General features: G+C 49.9%; 1 protein-coding gene across 1 annotated transcript in view; it reads left to right on the top strand.

Moving 5' to 3' along the window:
- The window catches only part of LOC119946956 (Fc receptor-like protein 5), a 56457-nt gene that overhangs the window by 40913 nt on the left and 1195 nt on the right, over nt 1–14349 (top strand). The window contains exons 24-30 of the mRNA XM_038768437.1: nt 4336–4578; nt 5990–6247; nt 7161–7439; nt 8436–8723; nt 9306–9590; nt 12493–12774; nt 13905–14018. Of these exons, the coding sequence (XP_038624365.1) occupies nt 4336–4578; nt 5990–6247; nt 7161–7439; nt 8436–8723; nt 9306–9590; nt 12493–12774; nt 13905–14018 (1749 nt within the window). The remainder of the gene's footprint in view (nt 1–4335; nt 4579–5989; nt 6248–7160; nt 7440–8435; nt 8724–9305; nt 9591–12492; nt 12775–13904; nt 14019–14349) is intronic.

Below are 14349 nucleotides of genomic sequence, written 5' to 3'. Positions count from 1 at the left end.
AGACTAGTGGAGAAGCCGGGATTAGAACCCTGGTCCTCTGACCCTCAGGTCCGTGCTCATCATTCATTCATTCAATCAATCGTATTTATTGAGCGCTTACTGGGTGCAATTCAGCAACAGAGACAATCCCTGCCCACAAGGGGCTCACAGTGTATGACCCCACTAGACCACGCTGCTACTCTTCAATCAATCAATCATATTTATTGAGCATTTACTGTGTGCAGAGCACTGTACTAAGCACATGGGCAGTACAATAGGACAGAGTTGGTAGACATATCCCTTACCCACAACGAGTTTACAGTCTTTTCTCTCTCCCACTCCTCTCCCACCCTACCATCTCAACTCGATCCCACCAACTTTTCCCCCACCATTCACATTGTCACCCCCCCTCACCATTCCCATTTGTGGGCCAGCTGGAGTAAGATGAGAGGGTCCCAGAGTGCCCCCAGTTCCCCAAGACACTGGCTCCCACAGCCTCAAGCCTCATGCCCACCCCCAGCCCCAGAGAAAGGGGGTGACATTGCCACAGTTTCCAGTCTGGCACCCACCACGGAGAGGCTCTGAAGAGTACCCCTCCTGGACGAAGATGTTTTAAGGTGACACAATTCCCCATCCAGGATGAGTTGGTCATCCACCTGTCGGGAGTCAGTCAGTCAATCGTATTTATTGAGTGCTGGCTGCGTGCAGAGCACTGTACTAAGCATTTGGGAAAGTCCAATATAACAATATAACAGGCACATTCCCTGCCCACAGAAAACTTACAATCTAGGAGGCTGGGGGACAGGCCAAATGAACTCTCCACGTTCCTGCCCAGGGAATCATATGGGACACACTCACACACACACCCCAACACAAACACACACACACACACACACACACACATATACACGCCATCCCCCCCCCCGCCCCCCCGTGTGGGACACCTCTCCTGGCCTCATGAAAGAATTCCCTCCTACTTAAACTGCGACCGTTCCCTCCCCCACCAAACGCTGTACAAGAAAGGGACTGCGTCGGACCTAATTATCATGTACCTACCCCGGCGCTTAGAGCAGTGTTTGACACTGTGGTCTATCTCGCCTCCAATCCCCCCTCCCCCCGCAACTTCCTGTCTCTGGCCTGGAACGCCCACCCTCATATCTGACGGCATTTAATCGTTCATACAATCGTATTTATTGAGCACTTAACTGAGTGCAAAGCACTGTACTAAGTGCTTAATTACTAAGCTCTTACTTAATTGCTTACAGCAGTCACTTTCCATGTCTTCAAAGCCTTATTGAAGGCGCATCTCCTCCAAGAGACCTTCCCCCAAACTAAACCTTCCTTTCCTCTTCTCCCTTGCCCTTCTGCATCGCCCTGACTTACTCTCTTTATTCATCCCCCCTCCTAGACCCACGGCACTTAGGTCCACCTCTGTCATTGATTTATTTCTTTTAATGTTCGTCTCCCCCTCCAGACTGTGAGCTCGTTGTGAGCAGAGAATGTATCTGTTATACTGTAGTACTCTCCCAGGCACTTAGTACAGTGATCTGTACTCGGAAGCAGCATGGCATAGTGGTAGAAGCACGGGCCTGGCATGAGTCCTAATCTCAGCACTGCCACTTTTCTGCTGTGCTATCTTGGGCAAGTCACTTCACTTTTCTGTGCCTCAGTTACCTCCTCTGTAAAATCCCCCTGGGGATTGAGACTGTGATCCCCACGTGGGACAGGTACTGTATCCAACCAGATTTGTTTGTATCCACCCCAGTGGTTAGTATAGTGCCTGGCACATTGTAAGCACTTAACTACCAAAATTATTGTTATTATCATCTAAACACAGTAAGTGCTTAATAAATACGATTGACTGACTGACATGGTAAAAGTTTAACAAATACCATTAGAAAAAAGGTTCAGGAGGGAACAGTGGTGGGGGATGATCACCCCTCTCACCTCCCTGCCCTCCCCTCATCTCCCTGCCCTCCCTCCATCATCTCCATGCACCCCTTGAGGCCCTGAGGAAGTGCAGATTGAACTCACAGGGGCGGTAAAACCCACTTCCTCTTTTCTCCCTGACCTCCGTCAATCGAAGAGATTCCCTGCAGCCGGGGGAGCGTCGCCCCACCGTGGAAAGACGCCCCCCACACTGTTTCAGCCTGATCTTGTTCCCCACCGGTTGCTGGGAGGGGGACACCCCACCGAACCCCAGGTCAACTCCCGCTCTGACCTCCTGGAGCCGGCCTCATGCTGCTGTGGGTGGTCTTGCTGGTCCTAGGTAAATCTGGGTCGTGAGCGGATTGGGGGTTGGGGGGTTTCTGTGGATTCTGATTCAGATCTCCCAGATCTCCCAAACTGAGCACGCCCTTTTCCTCTCCTCCTCCTCCCCTCCCCATCGCCCCCATCCCTCCCTCTGCCCTACCCCCTTCCCCTCCCCACAGCACTTGTGTATATTACTGCATAAGTATTACTCTATTTAATTAATGATGTGTATATAGCTATAAATCTATTTATTTTGATGGTATTGCCACCTTGTCTACTTGTTTTGTTTTATTGTCTGTCTCCCCCTTCTAGACTGTAAGCCCCTTGTTGGGTAGGGACCATATTTACATGTTGCCGATTTGTACTTCCCAAGCGCTTAGTACAGTGCTCTGCACACAGTAAGCGCTCAATAAATACGTTTGAATGAATGAATGAATGAATGAATGAATGAATGAATGATTGGAGGGAGGGAGGAGGTGCTGGGAGGAATGCACAGGAGGGAGGCTAATTCCGGATCACCCTGGAGCTGGTGGGTGGATGTTGTATGTCAGCTCCTTGTGGACAGGGAAAGTGTCACCCAACTCGGTTGTCATGTGCTCGTCCAAACGCTCAGCACACAGTAAGCGCTCAATAAATACCACTGATTGATTGTTGGGAGGGTTCGTGATGAGTGCAGGGCCACGGACTCGAGTATAAGCAGCAGCATTGTGTAGTGGGTAAAACAAATCCGAAGGTCATGGCTTCCAATCCCGCCTCTGCCACTTGCCTGCTGTGTGACCTTGGGCAAGTCACTTCACTTTTCTGTGCCTCCATTACCTCATCTGGAAAATGGGGATTGAGACTGTTAGCCCCACGTGGGACATGGGACGTGTCCAATCCAATTTGATTGAATCCATGCCAGCGCTTAGTACAGTGCCTGGCACATAGTAAGTGCTTAGTAAATACAATAATTATTATATGGGGGAGAGGGGGTTTATGGGGTGGGGGCAGGGGTACAATGTGGGGTGAAGACTGGGAGCCCCGTGTGGGACGAGGACTGTATCCAACCTGATTAGCTTGGCTCTACCCCAGTGCTTAGAACAGTGTTTAACAAATACCATCGTTATTCCCTGAGCGCTCATCTCTGTTTTCTGGTCTCTTACAGTTCCAGGCGGAGAATCAATCGGTGAGTCCCTCTTATGGCTCCAGCCCCGTCCCCCCATTCTTTGGGGGGCGCTAGGAGCCCGGGACAGCATCTCGTGTGGAAAAAAAGGGAGTAGTGGGTAATGGGGTGGGGGGGAAAGGCTGGGGAAGGGGTGGTGGGAACATATTGATTCTGGATTCCGAGTAGCCTCGGAATTTGAGGAGAAGAGAGTGAGATGGGGAGGTCCCTCCAGAGGTTGATCCATCCGCCTTCTTCATTTTCACCCTACTCCTTATGTCTCCTCTTCCCTTCCTTCCCCTGACTTCTTGTTCTCCTTCTTCCCTTCCCTTTCCCCTCTTTCCTTTCCTCCTTTTCTTTCTCTTTTCTCTCCCCCCTCCCTTTCATCAACACCTTCCTCCATTCCCTTTCTCCTTTCTACATGACCATTCCTTCATCCCTTCCTTATTTTCCCTCTTCTCCTCCTCCTCTTCCTCCTCCTCACTCCTCCTCCCCTTGCTCCTCTTCCTTCTTTCCTCCTCCTTCTCCTCCCCCTCCACTTCCCCCTACTTCTCCTTTCTCTCCTCTACCTCCTCCTCTTACTCCTCCTCTTCTCCTCGCCCTCTTCCCCTCCTCCTTCTCCCTTCTTCTCATCCCCCTCCACCTCCTCTCCTCCTCTTTCTCTCCTTCCTCCTTTCCTCCTTCTCCCCTTCTTCTTCTCCCCCTCCACATCTCCTACTCCTCCTCTTCTTCCTCCTCACTCCTCCTCCTTTTTCTCCTCTTTCCCTCCTCCTCCCCTTCTCTTCCCTCTCCACCTACCCTCCTCCTCTTTCTCCTCTTCCTCTTCCCCGCTTCCTTCTCCCCTCCTCCTTCTCCTCCCACTCCACCTCTCCCTCCTCCACTTCTTTCTCCTCTTCCTCCTCTTCCTCCCCTCATCTTCTTCCACCTCCTCCTTTTCTTCCTCCACTTTCTTCTTGTCTCAGATCCCTGGAAGTCACAGCTGATCCTGTCTCCTCCCTCCCCCATACTCAAGGGGGAGGAGGCGAAACTGACTTGCAGTGGCTCCCCAGAGGTCAGCAAGAGATCTCAAACCACCAGGTGGTTCAAGAACAATAAATCATTGCGCAGTCAGAAGAATGTCCTGCTGGTTGATGGCCCCGGAGAGTACCAGTGCCAAACAGGGAGCTTTCTCAAAAGTGATCCGATATTCGTGGAAATCTCTCAGGGTGAGGGACGCACTCTCGCTTCACTCTCTGCTGGGTGGAAGCCCCTAATCCCCTCACCCCCGGACCCCCACCCAATCCACAATGAAGTCCTCCTTTCCTCTTCTCCCACTCCCTTCTGCAGCACCCTGACTTGCTCCCTTTATTCATCCCCCGCTTCCCAGCCCCACGACACTTAGGTCCATATCTGTCATTTTTTTATTTCGAATAATGTCTGTCTCGTCCTCCAAACTGTAAGCTTGTTGTGGTCAGGGAATGTGTCCGTTTATTATTATATTATCCTCTCCCAAGCAATTAGTACAGTGCTTTGCACACACTAAGATCTCAATAAATACGACTGAATGAGTGGATGAAGGAATGCCGACAGACCATGCACAGTGTCAGGCCCATGGTCTATCCAGCTCGGGATCCTATCACTTGACAGTGGCCCCTTGCTCATCACGGCCTCCTTTGTCTCAGGGTCAAGGGCCTGGGGTAGGGGAGAGGAGAGAGGAGAGAGGAGCTGTAAGTTCTGCTGGAGCTGGGAGGAGTTCACTCATTCATTCATTCATTCATTCACTCACTCATTCATTCGTATTTATTGAGTGCCTACTGAGTGCGGACCAAGGTACTAAACATTTGGGAGAATACAGCATAACAATAAACAGACACATTCCCTGCCCACAAGCTTACAGCCTAGAAGGGGAGGCAGCAGGGCCCGAGGAAGGAGGGAAGGGAGGGGAGGGTGCTGTAATGTCTGTTAGAGAGGAGTGCAGGACATAGAAAGGAGAGGAAAGAATAGTAATAATAACTAATAATTATGGTATTTGTTAAGTGCTTATTGTGTGTCAGGCACTGTACTAAGCGCTGGGGTGGATACAAGAAAATCGGGTTGGACATGGTCCCTGTCCCACTTGGGGCTCACAGTCTCAATTGCCATTTTACAGATGAGGTAACAGGCCCAGAGAAGTGAAGTGCCTTGCCCAAGGTCACACAGCAGACAAGTGGTGGAGCCGGGATTAGAACCCATGATGCCCAGGCCCGTGCTGTATCCACTATGCCATGCTGCTTCTCATGGAAGAGAAGGGAGAAGCAGCATAGTCTAGCGGGTAGAGCACTGACCTAGGAGAAAGAAGGACCTTGGTGCTAAACCTGGCTCTGCCACTTGTCTGATGGGTGACCTCGGGCAAGTCACTTCACTTCTCTGGGCCTCAATTCCCTCATCTATAAAATGGGGATTAAGTCTGTGAGCCCCATGTGGGACAGGGACTGTGTCCAACCTCATTATCTCGTGTCTACCCCAATGTTTAGTACAGCGCCAGGCACATAGCACTTAACAAATACCAACAAAATAAGAAAGGGGGGCTGTGATGTTTACTGGGGCTGAGGAGGGTGGAGACAAACTGAGGATCACATGTGCCTATACCTCTTTCAGACAAGGCGATTCTTCAGGCCCCTCGTTCTTTGCTGGAGGGGGACACCCTGACCCTGACATGCCGAACAGTCCGCACAAGAACCTCAGTAAATTACTTCCGAAATGGAATAGCCTTTCAAACAAGGAACGCGAAAGACCCAGTAATTATCTCCAGTGTGAAAACCAGTGACAGCGGCAACTACACCTGCAGTGTCTCTGATGGGAATATTTTTTCTTCAAAAGAATTCTTTTCGAAAAGTGTTCTCATTTACATTGAAGGTGTGAGGGGCTCCAAGAAGCAGGGATGGCATCAGGGATTGGGTTTGGGTCAGGGGTGGGAGGCAGGCAGGGTCTGGGTTCTGTGTGTTCGGGGTTGTCAGGGGAGAAGGAGGGTGGCTTGGTGGCTAGATCCCAGGCCTGGGAGTCAGAAGGACCTGGGTTCTCATCCTGGCTCTGCTACTCGTCTGCTGTGTGAACTTGGGCAAATCACTTCACTTTGGGCCTCAGTTCCCTCATCTGGAAAATGGGGATTAATAACCTCTAGACTGTGAGCCCGTTGTTGGGTAGGGACTGTCTCTATATGTTGCCAACTTGTACTTCCCAAGTGCTTAGTACAGTGCTCTGCACACAGTAAGTGCTCAATAAATACGATTGAATGAATGAATGAATGAATGGATGAGTGAATGAATAACAGTAATGGTATTTGTTAAGCACTTACTATGTACCAGATATTGTTCTAAGTACTGGAGTAGATACAAGATAATCATGTTGGACAGAGTCCATGTCCCACATAGTGCTCACAGTCTTAACCCACATTTAACAGATGAGGGAATTGAGGCCCAGAGAAGTGAAATGACTTGCCCAAGGCCACACAGCAGCCAAGTGGAGGAGCCGGGATTAGACTCCAGGTCCTTCTGACTCCCAGGCCTGTGGTCTTTCCACTAGAACAAGCTGCTTGGGACAGGGGGTTGTGCCCAACACAATTACCTTATACCTTCCCCAGTGCTTTCTACAGTGCCTGGCACACAGTAAATGCTTAACAAATACCATAATTATTATTATTATTGCTAAGCACTTGGGAGAGTTATGAATCCAGTAGCCTATCTGTCCAGGTATGGTTGGTCTTCCCTCTCTCCTGGGGCCTGGAGCTTGGCACCCTTCGAACCCTCTGATTCCCCTTCCCTCTCCCTAGAGCTGTTCAAGACACCTCAGTTGGAAGCAACCCCCTCCAATGAGCCCGAGGAGGGGACCCCGGTGACCCTGACCTGTGAGGTACAACCAGCCTCCCCTGAACTCCAGCTCTTCTTCTCCTTCTACAAAGAGAGCAGATCACTGCAAAGTTGGAGCAGATCCCCGGAGTACCGGATCGCCGAGGCTGGGATGAGGGATTCCGGCTTGTACTGGTGCCAGGCGATCATGAAGACCAAATACCTCCAGAAACAAAGCTCCAAGCTGCAGATCTGGGTGCAGCGTAAGTCTGGGAAGGGGCTGGAGAGGTTGCACTATTCTAAGCACTAGGGTAGATACAAGTCAATCAGGTTGGACACAGTCCATGTTCCACATGGGGCTCACACTCTTAATCCCCATTTTACAGATGAGGGAACTGAGGCTCAAAGAAGATAAGGGACTTGTCCAAGGCCACACAGCCGACAAGTGGGGATTAGAGCCCAGGGGCTCTGACTCCAAAGCCCGGGCTGTAACACCTAGGCCGTGCTGCTTCTCTCCATCTCTCATCAGCAATAGGCCCCCATATGAGATGGAATCATACCACCAGAGGTGGTGGGTGTTACTTGGAAAAGGTGGCCTGGGATAAGTGGGAAGGGCTAAGAATGGTGGCTTGTCCCATTCGGGAACACTGACTCCCCTTCAAAGCCTTATTGAAGTGTGGCTCAGTGGAAAGAGCACGGTCTTTGGAGTCAGAGGTCATGGGTTCAAATCCCTGCTCTGCCAATTGTCAGCTGTGTGACTTTGGGTAAGTCACTTCACTTCTCTGTGCCTCAGTTCCCTCATCTGTAAAATAGGGATTAAGACTGTGAGCCCCAAGTGGGACCACCTGATCACCTTGTAACCTCCCCAGCGCTTAGAACAGTGCTTTGCACATAGTAAGCGCTTAATACATGTCATTATTATTATTATTATGAAGACCCATCTCCTCCAGGAGGTCTTCCTTGATTAAGCCCTCCTTTCCTCTTCTCCCGCTCCCTTCTGCATCACCCTGACCTGCCCCCTTTATTCATCCCTTCTCCCAGCCCCTCAGCACTTATATAAATACCTGTAATTTATTGATTTCTGTTAATGTCTGTCTCCCCCTCTAGACTGTGAGCTCATTGTGGGCTGGGAATGTATCTGTTTACTGCTGTATTGTCCTCTCCCAAGTGCTTGGTACAGTGCTCCACACACAGTAAGCGCTTAGTAAATACAATTGAACAAATGAATGAAGTTCCCTCCTTTCTCTCCTCCACGCCAGGTTTCCGGGTCTCTGGAGTCAGCCTGGTGTCCCAGCCCCCCGGGGGTCAGGTGAAGGAAGGGGAGAGGCTAGTGCTGTTTTGTTCAGTGGCAGCGGGCACATTGCCCATCACCTTCTCCTGGCACCAAACGGGCACCACGGGGTTGCTGAGACAGGATGTGCAGCGGGCTAAGACGATGGCCCTGGAGATCCCCGCAGCCAGGGCCAGCGACCAGGGACGCTACCAGTGTGCCGCTGCCAACGGCTATGGCCCTGTGCCCAGCCAATGGCTGAACATCACGGTGAGATGTGAGTGCCCCCTCCCATCCCCCGCTCCACCTCCCCTGGTCACCCCAGTGGCTGATGCCCAGGAAAAGTCCTCGAGCTACGCAAGACTAAGATATCAGAAGTACCAGGAAGCAGCATTGCACAGTGGATGAAGCGTGGGCTTGGGAGTCAGAAGGTCATGGTTTCTAATACCGGCTCTGCCACTTGTCTTCTGTGTGGTCTTGGGCAAGTCACTTTGCTTCTCTGGGCCTCAGTTCCCTCATCTGTAAAATGGGGATGAAGACTGTGACCCGCAGGGGGGACAGGGACTGTGTCCAACCTGATTTACTTGTAACCACCACAGTGCCCAGCACATAGCAAGTGCTTAACAAATACCGCCTTTAATATTATTACCAGAGCACTTAGTACAGTTCCTGGCACATAGTAAGCACTTAACGAATACCACTATTATTATTACTGGGAGTGGGGAGGCGGCAGTGGGGCGGCCACCAGAAGGGAGAAACCGGGGGGCGGGTAGGGCTGAGGGCACAGCAACAGTGGTAATTGTGGGGTGGAAGAGAGGGGGCATTTTCACACACACCTTGCCTCCATCTCCCCCGATAGTCCCCGTCTCTGGAGTCAGCCTGAAGGCCCAGCCCCCCAAGGAGGAGGCAGCTGAAGGACAAAAGCTGGCTCTGGTCTGCTCAGTGGCGGAGGGCACCATGCCTGTCATGTTCTCCTGGTACCGGGAGGGCGGAGGAAAGGCGCTGAGGGAGGAGTCATGGTGGGCACAGTCGGCGGTGTTGGAGCTCCCGGCCGTGAAGGAAGAGGATGCGGGGCAGTACTGGTGCACGGCCAACAACGACTTCGGCCCCGTGGCCAGCGCCAGCCTCAACATCACCGTGACAGGTGAAGTGACCAGCCTCATGCACACACCCTTCTGTCAGCGGGAGCTGGCTGGGTGGGGGGGTCCTGACTGGTCACCTGGGAAGGCTGGATCAATTAATCAATCAGTCAGTGGTATTTATTGAGCTTGTACTATCTGCACAGCACTGTACTGAGTGCTTGGGAGAGTACAATACAATCAGTCGGTCGATCAGTCGTATTTATTGAGTGCTGACTATGGGCAGAGCATTGTATTAATTGCTTGGGAGAGTACAACAGAATTAGCAATCTCATTCCCTGCTCAATGGTATTTACTGAACTTGTACTATCTGCAGAGCACTGTACTGAGCACTGGAGAGAGTATCATACAATCAGTCCATCGATCAGTCATATTTATTGAGTGCTGACTATGGACAGAGCACTGTACTAAGTGCTTCAGATAGTACAATACAACAGAATTAGCAATCTCATTCCCTGCCCATAATGATCTTACGCCAGAGTTGGTAGACATTTTCCCTACCCACAACGAGCTTATAGTCTAGACAGGACAGACATTAATCTGAGAAGCCGTGTGGCCTTGTGGAAAGAGCGCGGGCCTGGGAGTCAGAGGATCTGGGTTCTAATCCCGGCTCTGCCAAATGTCTGCTGTGTGACCTCGGACAAGTCACTTCACTTGTCTGTGCCTCAATTTCCACATCTGTAAAATGGGGATTCAATACCTGTTCTTCCTCCTACTTTGTTTGTGAGCTCCATGTGAGGCAGAGTCTGTGTCCGATCTGATAACCCTGAATCTCCCCTAGCCCTTAGTACAGGGCTAGTGAGTGCTTAACAAAGACCAATATTATTACCTGGAGGGCAGCAATCTAAAGGGGCAAAGTCTGGGAAAGGCTGGGGCCTGGGAGGGCTAGTGAGCACTTAACAAAGACCAATATTATTACCTGGAGGGCAGCAATCTAAAGGGGCAAAGTCTGGGAAGGGCTGGGGCCTGGGAGGGAGAGGGATGGAAGTCCCCTTCTCAATCAATCAATAGCATTTCCTGAGTATCTGTTGTGTGTAGAGCACTGTACTAAGGATTTAGTGGAAAACACCCAGGACTGAAAGCCAGGAGGTCTGATTTCTCATTCCAGCTCCTTCCCCTGCTTGCTGTGTGACTTTGGACAAGTCACTTAACATCTGTGTGGCCTCAGTTTCCTCATCTATAAAATGGGAATTAAATGCCTGTTCTCCCTCCTTCTTAGACTGTGGCCCCATAAGGGATAGGGTTTGATTTGATCATCTTCTATCTACCACAATGGCTGGCACACAGTAAGCACTTAAATACAATTATTGCTATTAGTAGTGGTAGTAGTACTGAGTGGCTAGAGAAGCAGTGTGGCTCAGTGGACAGAGTGTGGGCTTGGGAGTCAGAGGTCATGGGTTTGAATCCCACCTCCCTCACATGTCTGCTGTGTGACCTTGGGCAAGTCACTTCACTTCTCTGTGCCTCAGTTCCCTTATCTGTAAAATGGGGATTAAGACTGTGAGCCCCACATGGGACAACCTCATCTCCTTGTGTTCCCCCCAGCACTTAGAACAGTGCTTTGCACATAGTAAGTGCTTAACAAATACCAACATTATTATTAGTAGTAGTAGTATTTCTATTGTGGCTCAATGTAAAGAGCCCAGGCTTTGGGCTATATGTCAGAGGTCATGGGTTCAAATCCTGGCTCCACCAATTGTCAGCTGTGTGACTTTGGGCAAGTCACTTCACTTCTCTGAAGGATGTCATGTGGGACAGAGACTGTGTCCAACCTGATTAGCTTGTAATTACCCCAGTGCTTAGAACAGTGCTTGACATATAGTAAGCACCTAACAAATACCATCATTTGTAATAGTAGTAGTACTAGTAGTAATCCTCCAGTCATTCTGCAGTCATATTTGTTGAATGCTTACTGTGTGTAGAGTGCTGTATTAAGCTCTTGGGAGAGTACAATATAACAATGAACAGACATATTCCTTGCACACAATGAGCTTACAGTCTAGAGTAGGAGATAGACATTAATAGAAATAAAGAAATGACATATATGGACACAAGTACTGTGGGGCTGGGACAAGGGATGAATAAAGGGAGCAAGTCAGGGTGAGGCAGAAGGGAACTGAAGAAAAGGAAAAGAAGGTTTAGTCAGGGAAGGCCTCTTCTAGTAGTAGTAGTATAGTAATGATGATGATATTTGTTAAGCGCTTACTATGTGTCAAGCACTGTTTTAAGTGCTTGGGTAGATCCAAGGTAATCAGGTTGGACGCAGTTTCTGTCGCACATCATCATCATCATCATCACCAATCGTATTTATTGAGCGCTTACTATGTGCAGAGCACTGTACTAAGCGCTTGGGAAGTACAAATTGGCAATATATAGAGACAGTCCCTACCCAACAGTGGGCTCACAGTCTAAAAGGGGGAGACAGAGAACAAAACCAAACATACTAACAAAATAAAATAAATAGAATAGATATGTACAAGTACATGGGGCTCACAGTCTTAATCCCCATTTTACAGATGCGGTAACTGAAGCACAGAGAAGTTTAGTCGTAGTAGTGTTACTAAGAAGTAGTTGCTGGGTAGGGATTGTCTCTGTTGCTGAATTGTACTTTCTAAGTGCTTAGTACAGTGCTCTGCACAAGGTAAGCGCTCAATAAATGTGATTGAATGAAAGAATAGTAGGATTACTAAGCCCTTGGGAAAACACAATGGAATTAGTACATTCCTTCAGTCGTATTAATTGAGGGCTTACTGTGTGCAGAGCACTGTACTAAGCACTTGGAAGAGGACAATAGAACAATAAACAGTCAAGTTCCCAGCCCACAACGGGCTTACAGTCTAGACATGATCTCTGCCCTCAAGGAGCTTGGAATCAACCCCTGCCAACTTCCTGTCCTGCTCCTATCAGTTCCAGTGTCTCCTCCCCGCCTGACCCTGGAGACAGCCACGGCCGGTGCCACCGTGGGGGACGAGGTGGAGCTGTGCTGTGAGGCCCAGAGGGGCTCCCCCCCGATCTGGTACCGGTTTTACCACGAAGACAGGGTCCTGGGGAACAGCTCGGTCCTGGCCAGAGGAGCCGCCTGCTTCTCCCTCACAGTGGCATCCGGGCAGGATGCAGGAAATTATTCCTGCCAGGCGGAGAACAGGGCCTCCACCGGAAGCAGCGAGCCCGAGATTCTGTCGGTGTTGAGTAAGTTGAAGGTTGGAGAGTTGGGGGGACCGGAGCCCTAGGGAATGATGGGGAGTGAGACTCATGGCTGATGCAGATGTGGGGGGTGGGGTTGGTAGGTGGATGGAGTGGTTACAAGCATCCAGGATCTGCCTCCTGTCTACTGTGTAAACTTGGGCAAGACATTTCACTCCTCTGAGCTCAGTTACCTCATCTGTAAAGTGGGGATTGAGACTGTGAGCCCCATGTGGAGCAGGGATTGTGTCCAACTCAATTTGCTTGTATCGACCCCAGTGCTTAGTTCAGTGCCTGACACATATAAGCATTTAACAAATGCCATCATTACTATGCTAGCTAAGGCCTTGGGGGGCGCCTACTGAACCAGCTGGGAGCCTGCAACATTCATTCAATTCATTCATTCGTATTTATTGAGTGCTTACTGAGTATGGAGCACTGTACTAAGCACTTGGGAGAGTACAGTACAACAATAACCATGTTCCCTACCCATAATGAGCTTACAGTCTAAAGACAGGGATAGACATTAATAGAAATAAATAAATGACAGATATGGACATAGGTGCTGTGGAGCTGGAAGGGGGATGAATAAAGGGAGCAAGTCAGGGCAACTTAGAAAGGAGTGGGAGAAGAGAAAAAGGTGGCTTAATCAGGGAAGGCCTCTTGGACGAGATATGACTTCAATAGGCTTTGAAACAGAGTAGAGTAATTATCCAGGATTAGTCTACCCCAGAGACTATTTGAAGATTTTTCCCACTGTGGGGCTGAAGGAGGGGTGAATAAAAGGAGCAAAACCAAGTGCAAGGGCAACGCAGAAGGGAGTGGCAGAAAAGGAAAGGAGGGCTTAGTCGGGGAAGGCTTCTTGGAGATGTGACTCAGAGGCTTTGAAGATGGGGCGATTGATTTTCTGTCAGATATGAAAAGGAAAGGCATTCCAGGCCAGAGGCAGGATGTGGGCGAGAGGTCGGTGGTGAGACAGACGACATGGAGGCCCAGTGAGAAGGTCGGCATTAGAGGAGTGAAGAGTGCAGGCTGGGATGGAGTAGGAGAATAGCGAGGTGAGGTAGGAGGGGGCAAGGCGATTAAACCCTTTTCTGATTCTCCATCCCCGTGTCTGGGCTCATTTGTTTCCTCAGTCCCAGCAGGAAGCCGGAGCAGCCTGGCCGTGGGGGGAGGCTTGGCCACGATCCTTGTGGCTGCCGTAACTGCTGCCTCGCTTGTGTATTTCTTCAAATTCCGAAAGAAAACAGGTTTGTGGTTTTGATTATTTCCCTCAACCTGGGGCCCCAGGGCCTCAACCAGCCCTTCACTCAAGCAGGGAGGTTGGTCCCCTCCTCTCTTCCTGATCAGCGCTTAACAAATGCCATTATTATTATTATTATTATTATTATTATTGTTATCGGGAAATCACACACACATACACACACTCCCTGTCTAGGCAACTTTTTTTATTAAAGTATTAGTATTCGTTTGTTTGCTTTTTAATGGTATTTGTTAAGCGCTTACTATGTGCCAGGCACTGTACTAAGCTCTGGGGTAGACACAAGCTAATCAAGTTGCACACAGTCCATGTACCACATG

The sequence above is a fragment of the Tachyglossus aculeatus genome, chromosome Y4 (genome assembly GCF_015852505.1).
Source record: "Tachyglossus aculeatus isolate mTacAcu1 chromosome Y4, mTacAcu1.pri, whole genome shotgun sequence".
NCBI classification, from domain to species: domain Eukaryota; kingdom Metazoa; phylum Chordata; class Mammalia; order Monotremata; family Tachyglossidae; genus Tachyglossus; species Tachyglossus aculeatus.
The sequence above is the reverse complement of the archived record's forward strand: the minus strand, read 5'-3'. Positions and strand labels throughout refer to the sequence as shown.